At 34.0% G+C, this 16,056-nt stretch overlaps 1 protein-coding gene across 2 annotated transcripts; it reads right to left on the bottom strand.

The window, feature by feature from the left end:
• Positions 1 to 949: 949 nt before the first annotated feature.
• zfyve21 (zinc finger, FYVE domain containing 21) lies at positions 950 to 14,698 on the bottom strand. 2 transcript variants are annotated; one of them, XM_073833680.1, is made up of 8 exons: positions 14,541 to 14,698; positions 12,915 to 12,965; positions 10,202 to 10,370; positions 6,001 to 6,076; positions 5,834 to 5,925; positions 2,921 to 2,971; positions 2,411 to 2,541; positions 950 to 1,641 (listed from the first exon to the last, which is right to left on the bottom strand). In XM_073833680.1, the coding sequence occupies exons 1-8, from the start codon at positions 14,664 to 14,666 to the stop codon at positions 1,606 to 1,608; spliced, it is 732 nt and encodes a 243-aa protein (XP_073689781.1). In that variant the 5' UTR covers positions 14,667 to 14,698; the 3' UTR covers positions 950 to 1,605. The 2 variants fall into 2 exon arrangements, with proteins under 2 accessions (XP_073689781.1, XP_073689782.1); XM_073833681.1 differs by lacking the exon at positions 2,921 to 2,971.
• Positions 14,699 to 16,056: the final 1,358 nt, after the last annotated feature.

The raw sequence follows: 16,056 nt of genomic DNA on the forward strand, positions 1-16,056 counted from the left end.
CACTCCTATCAGTGTGTCCAGAGGCCCTCCGGAGCCACAGGTGTTCAGAGGTGACAGCATCCCCATCACCTGCTCCTTTGAGCCACAGTATCCAGGAGGAACCTTCCACCTCACAGTCCCCTGGAGCAACAGAAACCACACCCACCCAGCTGGAAACATTAAAAAGTCCTTTAGTCATTATCCACACCTTTACACCTAAAATTTTTTTACTTTTAATTAATACATTTGTTGGTTAAAAATCTTCATCTTTATTTGTATAAACATGATAACGCTTGAAAGTTCAAAAAGTTTGGTTGTATGTATAGTGTTGTTGTTTTCGTAAGGCTTAAGTTTCTTGTGTACAGGACACAAGAGGGCAGCAGCAGTCCATCATGAAAACAAATGTGCTTTCTCTGCATCCATGAGAAGGAACAATGAAACCTCCCATCTCTTACAAAAAGGAAGTGTCTGCATCACAAACAAAAGTTTAAAAAAACTGTTTTTGTATTGTTTTTAAATCACATATACCTATAGCTTAAATGAAATAAGTATTTAAATATAATCTTAGAAATACTATGTATAAAATTAATTTATTTTTTCTTTTATGCCAAACATCATTAGGATATTAAGTAAATATATTTTGTAAAATGCCTACCGTAAACATATCAAAACTTAATTTTTGATTAGTATTATGCATTGCTAAGAACTTCATATGGACAACTTTAAAGGCGATTTTCTCAGCATTTAATTTATTTTTTGCACCCTCAGATTCCATATTTTTAAATAGTTGTATCTCAACAAATTTTGTTCTATCCTAAGAATAAGACTATATATAAGACGTTAATATTTAACAGCTTGAAATTTCGAAAATGCATAAATCCTGTACTAAATGTTAATTTTCTAATGCACTTTTAACTGAATACTAAACTTTAACCTTAAAAAAAATCAAGAATTAAAATTAACACAGACATACATTGGTCAGTCGTGGACTGAAGATGTTTATTTGGTGTACACTGAAAATTGAAAATTAGCAAACAAAACCTGATGACCTAGAACAATCTTTAATGTAAGTCCAGGCAATCTGGCTGCTCTAATTTCAGTTTTCTAAAAAAGGGAAATCTTGCTTTGCAGACGCAAACACGTTACTAACAAATGAAGACCTGAAACATCATTCTGTAGTGTAGGAAAAACAATTCCAAAAGTGTTTCAAATATGTTAAGAAAGAAAAAAAAACACTACATATTGTAAATACTCGGGCAGTAAAAAGTAGATACACAGCATTTTGTGTTAAAATAAGAATATCTGACAAAATATATTTTGTTTACAAAACTTTGATACGTGAGACTACACTTAAAGCATCTGTTAAATGGTGTTTATATATTATCATACATGTCCATATTGCACGAGAATCGTCGGAAAACTTGGTCCTCCCCTTGGCACAGACAGAGAGGTTGTAAGTACATCTGGTCTGTCTCGACAGGGAGCTGAAGCAAAAGATTGAATAGAAATCATACAAGCATCTTAGAGTACATGTAAGACTGAATAACACATAATACTTGGTTTTGATCGCTCTCTCTCCTCAGTTTTGTTTTGTCCATCCCTCTCTGTCCTCAGCACGGTGTCATTTCACTGGTCCCTTGACTCATACAACAGTTTGGCAGCCTAGAGACAAACGCGGAATAGACAGCATAATATTATACAATATAGATGAATCCTGAAGTCCAGAAACTCCCTTTGTTCTGACTGGGTGGGGGCTGGGTGATATCAGGGAAGAAATTCTGCTGATTAATATTATGACTGCTATTATTACCATTATTATATGTACAGTTGAGGTCAAAAGTTTACATACACCTCGCAGAATCTGTAAAATGTTAATTATTTTACCAAAATAAGAAGGATCCTACAAAATGCATGTTATTTTTTATTTAGTACTGACCTGAAAAAGATTTCACATAAAATATGTTCACATAAAATTTATAAAAATGACTCCGTTCAAAAGTTTACGATTTTTAATACTGTGTTGTTGCCTGAATGATCCACAGCTGTTTTCTTTTTTTTTTTTTGTGATAGTGATAGTTGTTCATGAGTCTCTTGTTTGTCCTGAACAGTTAAACTGTCTGCTGTTCTTTAGAAAAATCCTTCAGGTCCACAATTTCTTTGGCTTTTAAGCAATTTTGTGTATTTGAACCCTTTCCAACAATGACTGTATGATTTTGAGATCCATCTTTTCACACTGAGGACAATTAAGGGACTCATATGCAACTATTACAGAAGGTTCAAATGCTCACTGATGCTTCCGAAGGAAACAAAAGCATTGTGATTCCTTCTGGAGCATCAGTGAGCATTTAAATCTTCTGTATGAAAACTTTTGACCTCAACTGTATACATTTATTTATTTTTTTACACAATGCACTCTTTCACTCACACCTACTTTGTGCATGGCTGCAAGCCAGGCAGACGCGACACGTTTGTCATCTGCAATGTCCATATGGAGCTGCTGCAGGTTCTGAGATCCTGGTGGCTTGTACTGAAGCACCATGCCGCTGGCTCGAAGAGTACCTCCTAAAAACAGGTCAGAGGTCAGTGGTGGGGTTGCACACAAAGATTTGGGTTATACAGATGTGATTCACATAATACGACGGTAACATGATGCTGAAGTACAACTGTAATATCTCCAGCAAACATAAATGATGGGGAACCCATGAATAACATGATGTCTTGAACACCATAAATCTGAAGGACCATCACAATAAACATGCACATGCTGTTCATGAGACTGCCTTGCTTTGCAGTATTTCTTACAGCAATGTCATAGGAAATGAGTACATGCGAGGTTACTTACATCATATGAAGGGAACAACAAGGAAAACAAACTAAATGGCACGTATTTTAGATAAGGGAGAAGAAGAAAAAGAAAAGAGAGAGACAGAGGGACGCTGACCTTCAGATATTTGACTGTCCAGCAAGCTCATGTACGAGCATATATCTTTCTCTTAATGCAGAAGAGAACAGGGAAATTAAAGAAAAGAAGAGAATGTTAAAAGGAAAGAGATATAAACAAACAGAAAAAAGTTTGTTTAAGTATATGTATGCATCATACATAGATGTACAGTTGAGGTCAAAAGTTTACATACACCTTGCTGCATCTGCAAAATAAGATGGATCATATAAAATGCATGTTATTTTTTATTTAGTACTGACCTGAATAAGATATTTCACATATTTTGAAGATGTTTACATATAGTCCACAAGAGAAAATAATAGCTGGATTTACGAGTTTACATACCCTTGATTCTTAATACTGTGTTGTTACCTGAATGATTTTTTTGTTTGTTGTTTAGTGATAGTTGTTCATGAGTCCCTTGTTTGTCCTGAACAGTTAAACTGCCTGATGTTCTTCAGAAAAATCCTTCAGGTCCCAGAAATTCTTTGGTTTTTAAGCATTTTTGTGTTTTAAACCCTTTCCGACAATGACTGTGATTTTGAGGCAAGCATCCAGCATATCTTGTCAGGGTGCGAAGTAGCGTTGATACAGGGATGCTTTGGGTGGCGCTATGATCAAGTCCTGGCCAAGCTGGCGGAGGTCCTGGAGCATTGTAGGGTTGCAGTAAACGGCATACCAGCAGCAGAAAAGCCTTTCCAGGCAGGGTTTGTTAAGAGTGGCAGCACGCTCCAACCTCCTGCTCTGAAAAGGAACACCATGCTCACACCGGACAAAGAGTGGCAGATGTTGGCAGACCTCAGGAAGCAACTGGTCTTTCCAAGAGAGGTTGTGACAACTACCCTCCGGCCAGATATCATCATGTGGTCCAAGGTGGACAAAAGGGTCCTCCTTTTTGAACTTACCATCTCCTGGGAAGAGGACATGACAGCAGCCCACAAAAGAAAGCATCTTAAGTACTCTGAGCTGACAGCAGAATGCCAAGAGGTGGGCTGGAGAGCCAAGAAAACTTTTTTTAATTTGAAGATCAGGGTAACTTTAGCTTATTTTGTCTTCTGGAAAACAAGTATTGTCTATAGCTTCTGTAGGGCAGTACTAAATGAAAAAAAAAAAAAAAGATATTTAGGCAAAATAACAAAAGTATACATTTTCATTCTATTTAAAAGTTTACACCCCTGGCTCTTACTGCATGTTTTTATCCTTCTGAAGCATCAGTGAGCGTTTAAACCTTCTGTAATAGTTGCAAATGAGTCTCTCAGTTGTCCTCGGTGTGAAAAGATGGATCTCAAAATCATACAGTCTTTGTGAGAAAGGGTTTAAATGCACAAAAATGCTGAAAAACCAAATAATTAGTGAGAGCTGAAGGATTTGTCTGAAGAACAGCGGGAAGTTTAACTGTTCAGCACAAACAAGGAACTCATGAACAAAAAAAAAACAAAAAAAAAACAGCTGTGGATCATTCAGGTAACTTTTGAATGGGCAACTATTATTTTCTCTTGTGGACTATGTGTAAATGTCTTTTTTGTGAAATATCTTATTCAGGTCATTACTAAATAAAACTAGCATGCATTTTGTATGATCCCTCTTATTTTATCCCTCTTATAATTAGCATTTTTCAGATAGATTCTGCAAGGTGTATGTAAACTTTTGACATCAACTGTATATAAATTAGCCTCAAAAAGTCAGTCAAGTCGCACTTAATGTCTGAATGTTTTTTGCATTTATTACAAAATATCTAAATAAGTGACATTTATGTGTGAATTTAAGATGAACTGACTTCATGCACTAAAAATCATCTGGTGACCACTATGTTGTAAAGTCATTGCCAGAAATGGCTCTAAAATGTGACGTTAGTTCAGAGAAAGGTTTGATATTTCTTATCTAATGCAATGACATTCAGACATTTTAAGTGTCCAAAAAAAGTACTGGGGCCACTGCATAGTGTGTATATGTGAGTTGCATGGAGTTAAGTTCACTCAGTACTACTGTGCAGTGTTAATAACCGTCTGCATTCAGTTAAAGCTGAAATCAATGCAGCAATTGTATAGTCGTGATTATCTGAAGATTTATGTGTCATGACATGTGAAGCTTTCAGAGAAATCTCTCTATATCATTTATATCATATTATCAGTATCAGGCCATATTGTCCATCTAATGTATTTCATTAGCAGAATAATTCTGAGTTCATAATCATATCCATCATATCTACATGCATGAATTTATATTTGAAAACAAACCCCAAGATAGGATTCATGCTGAAACCTCACTTTCTTCTGAAACAGAAATGAGGCAGTAAGTTTTTATTGATTAGTATTACAGGAAGTTATGAGCATTTGCAATCCACCCGGAAAAGATGCCCATTATAAGTAATTTATGACAATCTGACAAGAAGACTTAATGATGCTCTATAAAAGTGACTCAGACTCAGCACTCGCTAATTCAGGAGGATTGGTCAGGATGATCGACTAGTTGTACAACTATTATTGAGGACAAACTAGTAAGTCTAGCTGGACTTGTTTGTTTTGAAATTGATTCATTTAAATTTAACGGTTTCCAAAAAACATTTAAACATTTTTTATAATCACAAACGCTTCGAATGGGATCAAATCAGCATATTAGAATGATTTCTAAAGGATCATGTGACAATGAAGACTGGAGTGATTATGCTGAAAATTCAACATTTGATCACAGGAATAAATTGCATTTTAAAATGTATTCAAATAGAATATAGTTATTTTACAGTGTAATAATATTTAACAATATTATTGTGAATAGCAAATGTGCTAAGATCACTGAAAATAGTTTTTGCTTCTGTTTTCGGTCATTACATTTACCTAGTGTCTAAAGAGTCTCAAAGATCAATAATTGTTTGTACTGCTGTAAAAAGTTTGTCTTGTCCACATAAAGCCTCACCTCCTGGGGTTGTGCCTTCAGTCAACACCTGCATACTGGAAATGCGAGACAGCTCCACCTCAAAATGACTCTCACCATCTAGGAAGAGATATCTGAGAGAAAAAAAGAGATTTAGGGAGGATAGATCACACTTAAAGAAGTCAGTTTGTCAGTTCTCACATGCATACCTGTGATTATTAGACAAACGGCAGACCATGGTCTCTGATTTCTCTGAGGAATCCACTTTGACCAGGAAAGTTCCTCCTACAATGCAAGGTTGTAAAAGGCTGTAAGGTTGTGGGTGGAAAGACTCATTAATGATAATTTGTTAACATATTCCACAGAAATAAAAGAGCTCATAAATGTTTACAGCACAATTTACAAGTAGCCTTTCACATCAGTCACACTGCATTAATAAACATCTTCAAATATTAATGTTTGCTGATTCACAACAGACCGTTCAGATGTTCAGTCTTCCGTTATGAGGCAGAAGAGTAAACGCTTGAAATCTATTACAGCCAGATGAAAGCGCACACATCTGAGTGACGTAAACTACTAATACAAAAATTTGTGGAAGAAAATTTTTTGGATACAAAAAATACAGTAAAAACACAAATACTGTGAAATATTATCACAATTTAAAATAACTGTTTTCTATTAGAGTATATTTTCAAATATAATTTATTCCTGTGATGGAAAAGCTGAATTTGCAGCAGCAAATACTCCAGTGTTTAGTGTTTTGACTTTGCTATTAAGAAAACATTTATTTATTTTTCATGAGAATTATTTCCATGGTAAATAAATTAAAACTTGAATAAAGAAATATTTTTTTGCTAAATTGTTTTGAATGCTACAAGTTAACTTAGGTATGACAACATTACAATGTACAGTATGAAAGTGCATTTTCATTTTGAGATTTCCTTAACACTGTTTTGCTAAATTATTTGCACTTTTATACAGTGAAGAAAAAACATTGATCCCCTGCTGATTTTGTACATTTACAGTACTCACTGATAAAGAAATAGTCAGTCTATAATTTTAATGGTAGGTTTATTTTAACAATGACAGACAGAATAACAACAAAAAAAGAAAAACACATTTCAAGAAAGTTATAAATTGATTTGCATTTTGATGAGTGAAATAAGTATTTGATCCCCTATTAATTAGCAAGATTTCTGGCTCCCAGGTGTCTCTTAAAGGAAGTGCTCCTAATCTCAACTTGTTACCTGTATAAAAGACACCTGCCCACAGAAGCAATCAATCAATCAGATTCCAAACTCTCCACCATGGCCAAGACCAAAGAGCTGTCCAAGGATGTCAGGAACAAGATTGTAGACCTACACGAGGCTGGAATGGGCTACAAGGCCATCGCCAAGCAGCTTGGTGAGAAGGTGATAACAATTGGTGAGATTATTCGCAAATGTAAGAAACACAAAATAACTGTCAGTCTCCCTTGGTCTGAGACTCCATGCAAGATCTCACTTTGTGGAGTTTCAATGATCATGTGAACGGTAAGGAATCAGCTCAGAACGACACGGGAGGATCTAGTCAATGATCACACGGCAGCTGGGACCATAGTCACCAAGAAAACATATCGTAACACTACACCGTGAAGAGCTGAAATCCTGCAGTGCCCGCAAGGTCCCCCTGCTCAAGAAAGCACATGTACTGTACAGGCCTGTCTGAAGTTTGCCAATTAACATCTGAATGATTCACAGGAGAACTGGTTGAAAGTGTTAGTGTCAGATAAGACCATAATCAAGCTCTTTGTCATCAACTCAACTTGCCGTGTTTGGAGGAGAAGGAATGCTGCCAATGACTCCAAGAACACAATCCCCACCGTCAAACATGGAGGTAGAAACATCATGCTTTGGAGGTGTTTTTCTGCTAAGGGGACACAACAATTGCAACTACTCAAAGGGACAATGCACATGGCCATGTACCATCAAATCTTGGGTGAGAACCTCCTTCGCTCTAGCCTGGCTAACGCCAAACCACGTCATGACAAGGTCCTGAAGTGGCCTAGCCAGTCTCCAGACCTTAATCCCATAGAAAATCTGTGAAGGGAGCTGAAGGTTTGAGTTGCCAAATGTCAGCCTCAAAACAGCATTCAAACATAACCAATTAGTTTCGGTATTTGTCCAATTTAAAACTTGACTCTTCTGCAGTTATATCATGTACTAAGACCGGCGGAAAATGTAAAGATGCGATTTTCTAGGCCGATAAATTAGGAACTACACTCCCATTCCGGAGTAAAAAAAAAAGTGGAGTGTTCCTTTAATGACTTGGAGAGGATCTGCAAAGAGGAGTGGGACAAAATCCCCTCTGAGATGTGTGCAAACCAGTGTTGGGAGTAACGCATTACAAAAGTAATATGTTACAGTAGTTTATTACTTTTTGCTGTAACGCGGTAATATAACGCATTACTAATACAATTTGGGTAATAATATTACTCGTTACAATCTCAGTAACGCAAGTTACATCAACATATTTTAACTCAAAATTAATTTGTGAATTAAAAAAAGTCCACAAGTAAAATATTTTGTCTTCCTGTTGCTGGAATTCGATGGTTGAGATGACTGCAGAGACGAATTCTACATTTATGAGATGGACGCACTCCCGTTATGGAGAAACAGCACGAGTAACTCCTAGAAACATCTAGACTGGTGCCACGTAACACTAAACTAATGATGAGAGCTGCGGAGTCGGAGAAGAGAAAAAATGACGGACGAGCGCATAAGCAACAAAAATTAAGCTAAAAATGACAAAATCTGTTTTTATTAAATCATAGTCCGCATATAAAATGGATGAATACGCGAAATATATCTGATTTTCAAAACGAAAAGACTGAGTGACATATGCTTCTGAGTTTGGTTCGCTTTTGTGTGGAGTGGCGCTCTACGAAAGTTCACGGAAAGGAAATAAAAGTAAACACACTGCAATTTTAAATGATCTGCATGACCAAAAATGACGGAGTTATTCCGCTATTCGATTGCCCCGGCGCCTCACGCACACACAGCGTTGCAAAAGTTGCAGTCTGTTAATTATAAGAATAAAATACAGTCACTGGTAAAATGAAATAGTGCGTACTGCATAGTATCCGTGCCGTCAGCCTGAGCTCGAGCCAAACACATATTTGCTCATGTGAGGAGGATGTTTTATAAGCGCGTTAAGTACAAATCCTGGTTTACATAATAGTTTAGCATTCAAATTCATCACAAATATGGACACATTTAATTGGATTGATGCAGAATGAGAGAGGTAGGCTGCACGAGAACAACGCCGTTTGTTTTTAGTTTCGCTTTTACCCTCATTCGTTTTGGCTTGTTTAGCAACTTGTATTCTTCATTCTTGTTTTGTTCTGAAAACCATTTAAAATAGCCTATAGGCTATTCATTGTGTTTAATGATTGTACATTATAACACTTTGCTTTATTTATCGGTGTTATTTCTGAAAGTATTAATGAGTTTTGTGCTTATCCATGTTTAACCTAAACTACAACGTAACATTAATAGACATACCGGTAGGCCTACCTAAATATGTTTTTATAATTTTATGCTAGCTATCCTAAACTTCATGTATAATGAGCAGCTCTAAACTTTTTTTTGGCATTTTATAATCTGTGGATAATTTGATGAAAGTAACTCAACAGTAACTTAAAAGTAGTGTAACGCATTACAATTTAGAGACAGTAATATTGTAATGTAACTAATTACTATTAAAAGACAGTAACTAGTAATATATAATGTATTACGTTTTGGAAGTAACTTGCACAACACTGGTGCAAACCTGGTGGCCAACTACAAGAAATGTCTGTCCTCTGTGAATGCCAACAAGGGTTTTGCCATCAAGTACTAAGTCATGTTTTGCGAAGGTGTCAAATACTTTTTTCACTCTTTAAATGCAAATCAATTCATAACTTTTTTGAAATGCATATTCCTGTATTTTTGTTATTCTGTCTCTCATTAAAATTATAGACTGATCGTTTCTTTGTCAGTGGGCAAACATACAAAATCAGCAGGGGATCAAATAATTTTTCCCCTCACTGTAGATTAGTATGGTTAGCGTTAGATTACAGCAATGGTGATTTAAAAGCTTTTTTATTTTACCCAATTCTATCAGAACAACCTTTGCCAAACACACACTCATGCACAGTGACTAAATTCTGTTTTCAGCAGCAGTTTAGTTGAGTCTCAGGTAAAGGATTACTCATTAAGTCAGTGCACACTGAAGTAAGCTACTGGATGAGTTACATAACATTCATACGCTCTCCATGGCCTTTACTTAGCAACATCATAAACTTCAGCGAGTCTGCGAATGGAAAAGTGGGTATAAGCGTGTCAGTGGTTTCAAGTTAAAAGCATTTGAGTGTGTGTTTGTTCAACCCACCGGCAGTGAGCACTTTAAGCTGTTTGTCGTAAAACTCCACCTCTTTCTGTGAGATGAGGCTGCACTCCGCACACTGCCTCACCGGATCCACAAAACACATCCTGGGAAGAGCCACTTTCTGACTGCAGCATTTATCACAGAAACACCGACCGCAGCGTCGACAGTGATGCTGACATACACAGAGGAAACATAGCATGACCAAACTAAAGGGATAGTTAAACCAAAAATGAAAATTCTGTAATCATTTACTGATGCTCAAGTTGCTCCAAATCTGTATGAGTTGTTTTTTTTTTCTGTCGAGCCCAAAAGAAGATATTTTGAAGAATGTTGGTAACCAAACAGTTGACGGTAGCCATTGACTTCCATGAGACACAAAAAATATTATTACTACCAGCAGCAACTGTTTGGTTACCAGCATTGCTCAAAATATCGTCTTTTGTGTTTAACGGAGAACAGAAACTCGTACAGGTTTGGAAAAACGTGAGGGTCAGTAAATGATGACAGAATTTTCATTTTGGGTGAACAATCCCTTTACAAATGACAAAAAAGTGATATGACCAAAATCTAAATAACACCATGAGTCAATTTATATGATGGTAATAGTTGTGTATATTACAATAGTCCATATTAGACATTCTACTAACTATAAGTAATTTTGCAACTATATTTCAACTAATAATGCATTTTAGATATTAAGCAGACAGTCTACTAATATTCCAGTAATTGGTAGTTGACATGTACACTACCATTTAAAAGTTTGGGTAATATTGCTAAATGTTATTACAATATAAAACAATGGATTTTATTTTTGTATACTTCAAAATATAATTTATTCCTGTGATTTTCACCAGCATTATTACAACAAGTCCTTATTACTGTCACATGATCCTTTAGAAATCATTTTTATTTGCTGATTTATTATTAGAAATATCAATATTGAAAGCAGTTGTGCTGCCAAATATTTTTTGGAACCTGTGATTCTTTTTTTTCAGGATTCTATGAATAGCAAGCATCTTAGAAACATTAGAATGATTCTAAAAATTCAACTTCTTTACAGATATAAATTACATTTTAATGTATATTAATATAGAAAAACATTGTTTTACATCGTAATAATATTTCACAATATAATTTTTTTCTGTATTTTTGATCAAATGAACACAGCCTTGATGAGCATAAAAACTTTTTTTTTTTTGAAAACATAAAAAATCTTACTGATCCCAAACTTTTGAGCGGTAGTGTAGTTGTAACATTACTTAGTATAATCTCTAAAGTGTTATCTTTGAGGAAAAGGGATTTTACAAATTGATTGATTTGAACTAAAATATATAAACATATTTATGTTTTTTTATGTAGACAGAATTGTATAGAATTCTACGCCTTAACACAGAACACTATCATGTATCCACAAAAACAGAGATTCACACACAACAAAGGCAGGAAGAAGAGGGAAGCAAAAAAAAAAAAAAGAGAAAAACGGAAACAGGAAGGGAAACTTGCAAAGGCATATTATTGCAGAAATTAAAAAACAAAGACACTTGAAAAGAGCAAATGAAACTGCTAAAGCTTAAAGAAGACACTCATAAATGGCCGTTCACAAATACAAAGAGATTTGAAGCAACAAAGCAGGTGGAAGTCAATCGTCAATGACATTTCTCAACAATTATGTTGAAAAATAGGGATGTGACAAAACTAAATGAACAGTGACAAAATGTGGCAATTACTAAAATGAGGAACACCCATATACAGGGATATACAGTCAAACTAATAATTATTCAGACACCAGATATAATTTTTGATATATTTTCTTAACTAGTGGGTGCAGGACACTATATTTTATAATATGTAATATGTAAGTGAGACTAGCAAAATAAAGTAAACTGTGACATATTATACCCAAAACATTTTCATACAGTGGACTACCAGTAAAATTGATAAAAATGTAAGACACAAATTTTGATTTGACACTTTGACCTGACCATGTTTTGTTACATACCTTTCTATCAAAGATATCTGACATTATCAAGATGAATTTGTTCTGACACAGTTGAACTCTTGGGTTTTTGTCATATTTTATTACCATTTTCTAAACTATAGTGAATAAACTGTGATAATGTGAGAAATTTTGAAGGTGTCTAAATTCATTTTAGTTTGACTGTAATTAATTTGTAATTATCAAGATGATCTTGTTCTGACACAGTTTAACTCTAAGTTCTTGTCATATTTTATTACCATTTTCTAATCTAAACTATAGCAAATAAGCTGTGATAATATGAGAAATTTGAAGGTGTCTGAATAAATTTTGGTTTGATTGTATGCATGTATATATTATCTACCTATATCTAGATAGATAGATAGATAGATAGATAGATAGATAGATAGATAGATAGATAGATAGGATATGAAAACAATAAATCATGCATTCTAAGTGTGTTTGATTTATGCATTGCTAAACGTTCATATTCATAGTTCTGCAAATTTACTTCAAATAATGTTTTTCTTTTCAATCCAAATTGTCAAATGACATGCTACCTTTCCATCAGTTTATCCCATTTGTGATCAGTTTCTCAAAACTTACAGACATAGACCATCAATAAAACTAGGACATCCAGGTGGCCACTTATGAGCAACAATACAGCCACTTTTCGATTTCAAATGAAACAGCAACTTGTCTTAAAATGACTCTTGACACATGATGGGTCCATGTGCTTACCTTCCTGGTGATGAAGTCAAACTTAGTGTCACACTGCATACATCTGGGGCACTAAAAGAGGATAGGAATGAAAAACAACCTAAATTATTTAAATGCTCTTTACAACACAAATGTGACCCACATATCCAGTCATATGGGTCTATTTTTTCAAACTGAGATTAATACATCACCTGAAACCTGAATAAATAAGCTTCCCATTCATGTATGGCTTGTTAGGACAATATTTGGCTGAGATACAAATGTGTAAATCTGAAATCTGAGAGTGCAAAAAAAAATAAAAATAATAATAACTCTAAATACTGAGAAAATTGCCTCTAAAGTTGTCCAAATGAAGTTTTTAGCAATGCATGTTACTAATCAAAAATTAGGTTTTGATATATTTACAGTAAGAAATGTACAAAATATCTTCATGGAACATGATTTTTGGCATAAAAATCAATAATTTGGACTTATACAATGTATTGTTTAATCAAATATAAAATCAAACACATTTATAACTCATTTATAAGTTGACAAAACATCCTTACATCCTGTCAGTCTTTATCTGAATTTAGGTCTCATATCTGGGCTCAAACCTTTAAGGCGAAATACACAGGGCTTTTTGGTAATGTTATCTGACAGCGGCCACAGCAAGCCTGTTTCAGTAGAATAAAATGTTTCATGTCTGATCAAATTTTCATGTCTTAAGCATTTAATACATATGTTTGCCAACAAAGCCCTAAATATCATGAGTTTTATAATTGATTAACATGCTTACATAATATATGACAGCTTTGGGCTCCTCCCACAAAGATCAAAATCTAATCGTTTCGACTCATCTGCACCAGAATAAACATTAAAATACACACTGCAATGCTACAAGACTTACTTATGATATGATAGTAGTGCAGTAAATTGCTTGCTAAACCACTGTAAAGTTATATAAAATATTTCATCTTCTATCAAGACCAAATAAAGCATGGAAAAACTTGGTGTTTCACATAAAAGAGTGCAATAGTGCACATGAGCCATTTTTAAAATGTCTTTACTTAATCTTTGTTTACTCACAGCATTACAAATTTTGATATGAAGGGGGGGGAAGCAATTCCTGGTCTGGTAGCAATTTACTTTCATAGTTTCCATGGCTATCAGCAACTACTTGGTTACCAACATTCTTTAAAATAACTTCGAAAGGACATAAGGGCGAATAAGTGATGACAAAATATTATTTTCAGTGAACTATGTAATATTTATGCATTTGTGCATCAGCGGCTTCTGCATACTTCTGAATATTATGACCTAATATTTGACAGTCGCCTTTCTGCCATACAGAAGCATTGAATAAAGTTTATTTCAGGACAAACGCCCCTAATAATCATTATTTGCCGATATGAAGAGTTTACATTGTTGTTGTCCACAGTCGTGTGTGTACACACTATACCACAGCTATGCATTTATTTACATGCATCTGAGATCAAATCTGTTTAAAAGAGCCAGGTCTTGTCATCTTTTTTGTTTGTAACATCACCTGAGAAACTTACAAAATATTTTCCACTCTCTCTTGTTGCCTTGTGCAAACAACGCCCAAAGATAGAGACTGAGCAACCACAGCATCATCATAACCATAATCTCCGCAATGTTCATTACCTCTTTGTCCGGAACCCACTGCGGCTCATCCAGGGAAAACGGACTGGTGAACGCGCCGTTCTCCGGTACCATGCGGAGTCCGCTCGGGCTCCGGACCAGCTTTTTGCCGTCAGGCACCGCGGACATGTTTGTGTTTATGAGTGCGCACACTGCGCAGCTGCTGCTGTAGAGAAGAACAGTACAGACATCAGCAGCACTACCAGTCACACAGACACACCTTCAGAATAAAAGTCCTTCATCTCACTCATAGACTATAAAAAAATAAATAATATAATCATAATTATAACAGCAACAATAATCATCATAACAACAACAATAGTAATACTAGTAATAATAATAATAATTTACATATTATAGCTATTAATAACAATAACTATAATAATGACATTAAGAGTTATCAGTAATAATAATAATTTCAACAATAACTATAATAATAACATTAATAGTTATCATAAAAAATAACAATAAAATTAATAACAATGATAATAAAAGTATAATAATAATAAAAATAATAACAACAATGATAATAAAAATATAGTAATAACAATATCAATAATGATAATAATATTAATCATAGCAACAAAATGAATAATTACAACAATAATAATAACAACAACAATAATAATATCAGTGATGATAATATTAATAATAATAACAACAATGGTAATAAAAATATTATAATAACAATAATCATAGCAACAACAACAACAATAATAATAATATTACCAACGACAATAATAATAATATCAATGATAATTATATTAATAATCATAACAACAATAACAATAATAGTAATAATAATAACAACAACAACAACAACAACAACAACAACAACAACAACAATAATAATAATAATAACACCACCAATAATAATAATAGCAATAATAACAATGACAATAAAAATATAATCATAATAACAATAATAATAATAATAATATCTTAAATATTATCAGCTAAACAATACACTATTTATTCTAAATCATAACAATGTTTTGTATTTTGCAACTAAACTGGCCTGAAAAAAATATTTAGGATATTAGTAAACATGCTAAAATACATAAGATCATAAGATTAAAGCCAAGTAAAACATTAAAACAAACCAGTACTTATATAAATATATATAAACATAATAATAACAAATTCTCTTCTAAAATAAAATATTTGTTCTAAGTATTTGTTTATTTTAGTGTTTATATATCGGTAACTTTGATTTACAAAGTTGACGGGACACACAGAGCGAAAGTATAAGAGTCCCTGATTTTACAATAAGAGTCCTCTTGATTTTATTCTTCTTATTATTTTTATTCTTATTCTTATTAATTAATATTATTAACAACAACAACAAAAACAATGCACACAGATTTAAAATATGTTTGTCGTTTTCAAAGACATGCGCAGTGCCCCGGCTTTCATTAATATAGGTCCTGTAAATTTTTATTTATTTTGTATTTTATCTGAACAATTCTCACGCTTTTAAAATGTCAAATAAAAGGAAAAATCAGTAAAGAATTTACTT

The sequence above is a fragment of the Garra rufa genome, chromosome 2, assembly GCF_049309525.1.
Source record: "Garra rufa chromosome 2, GarRuf1.0, whole genome shotgun sequence".
Lineage (NCBI taxonomy): Eukaryota > Metazoa > Chordata > Actinopteri > Cypriniformes > Cyprinidae > Garra > Garra rufa.

Bases quoted from the DNA above. Each gene is read 5' to 3' on its own strand.
- zfyve21 (XM_073833680.1), bottom strand. From the start codon at position 14,666: ATGTCCGCGGTGCCTGACGGCAAAAAGCTGGTCCGGAGCCCGAGCGGA. The intron at 5,926-6,000 runs GTATGCATGTGA...TTTTTCTCTCAG, and splicing joins CGTTTGTCTAATAATCACAG to ATATCTCTTCCTAGATGGTG. The intron at 2,972-5,833 runs GTGAGGCTTTAT...TTCTGCATTAAG, and splicing joins TGAAGGCACAACCCCAGGAG to AGAAAGATATATGCTCGTAC.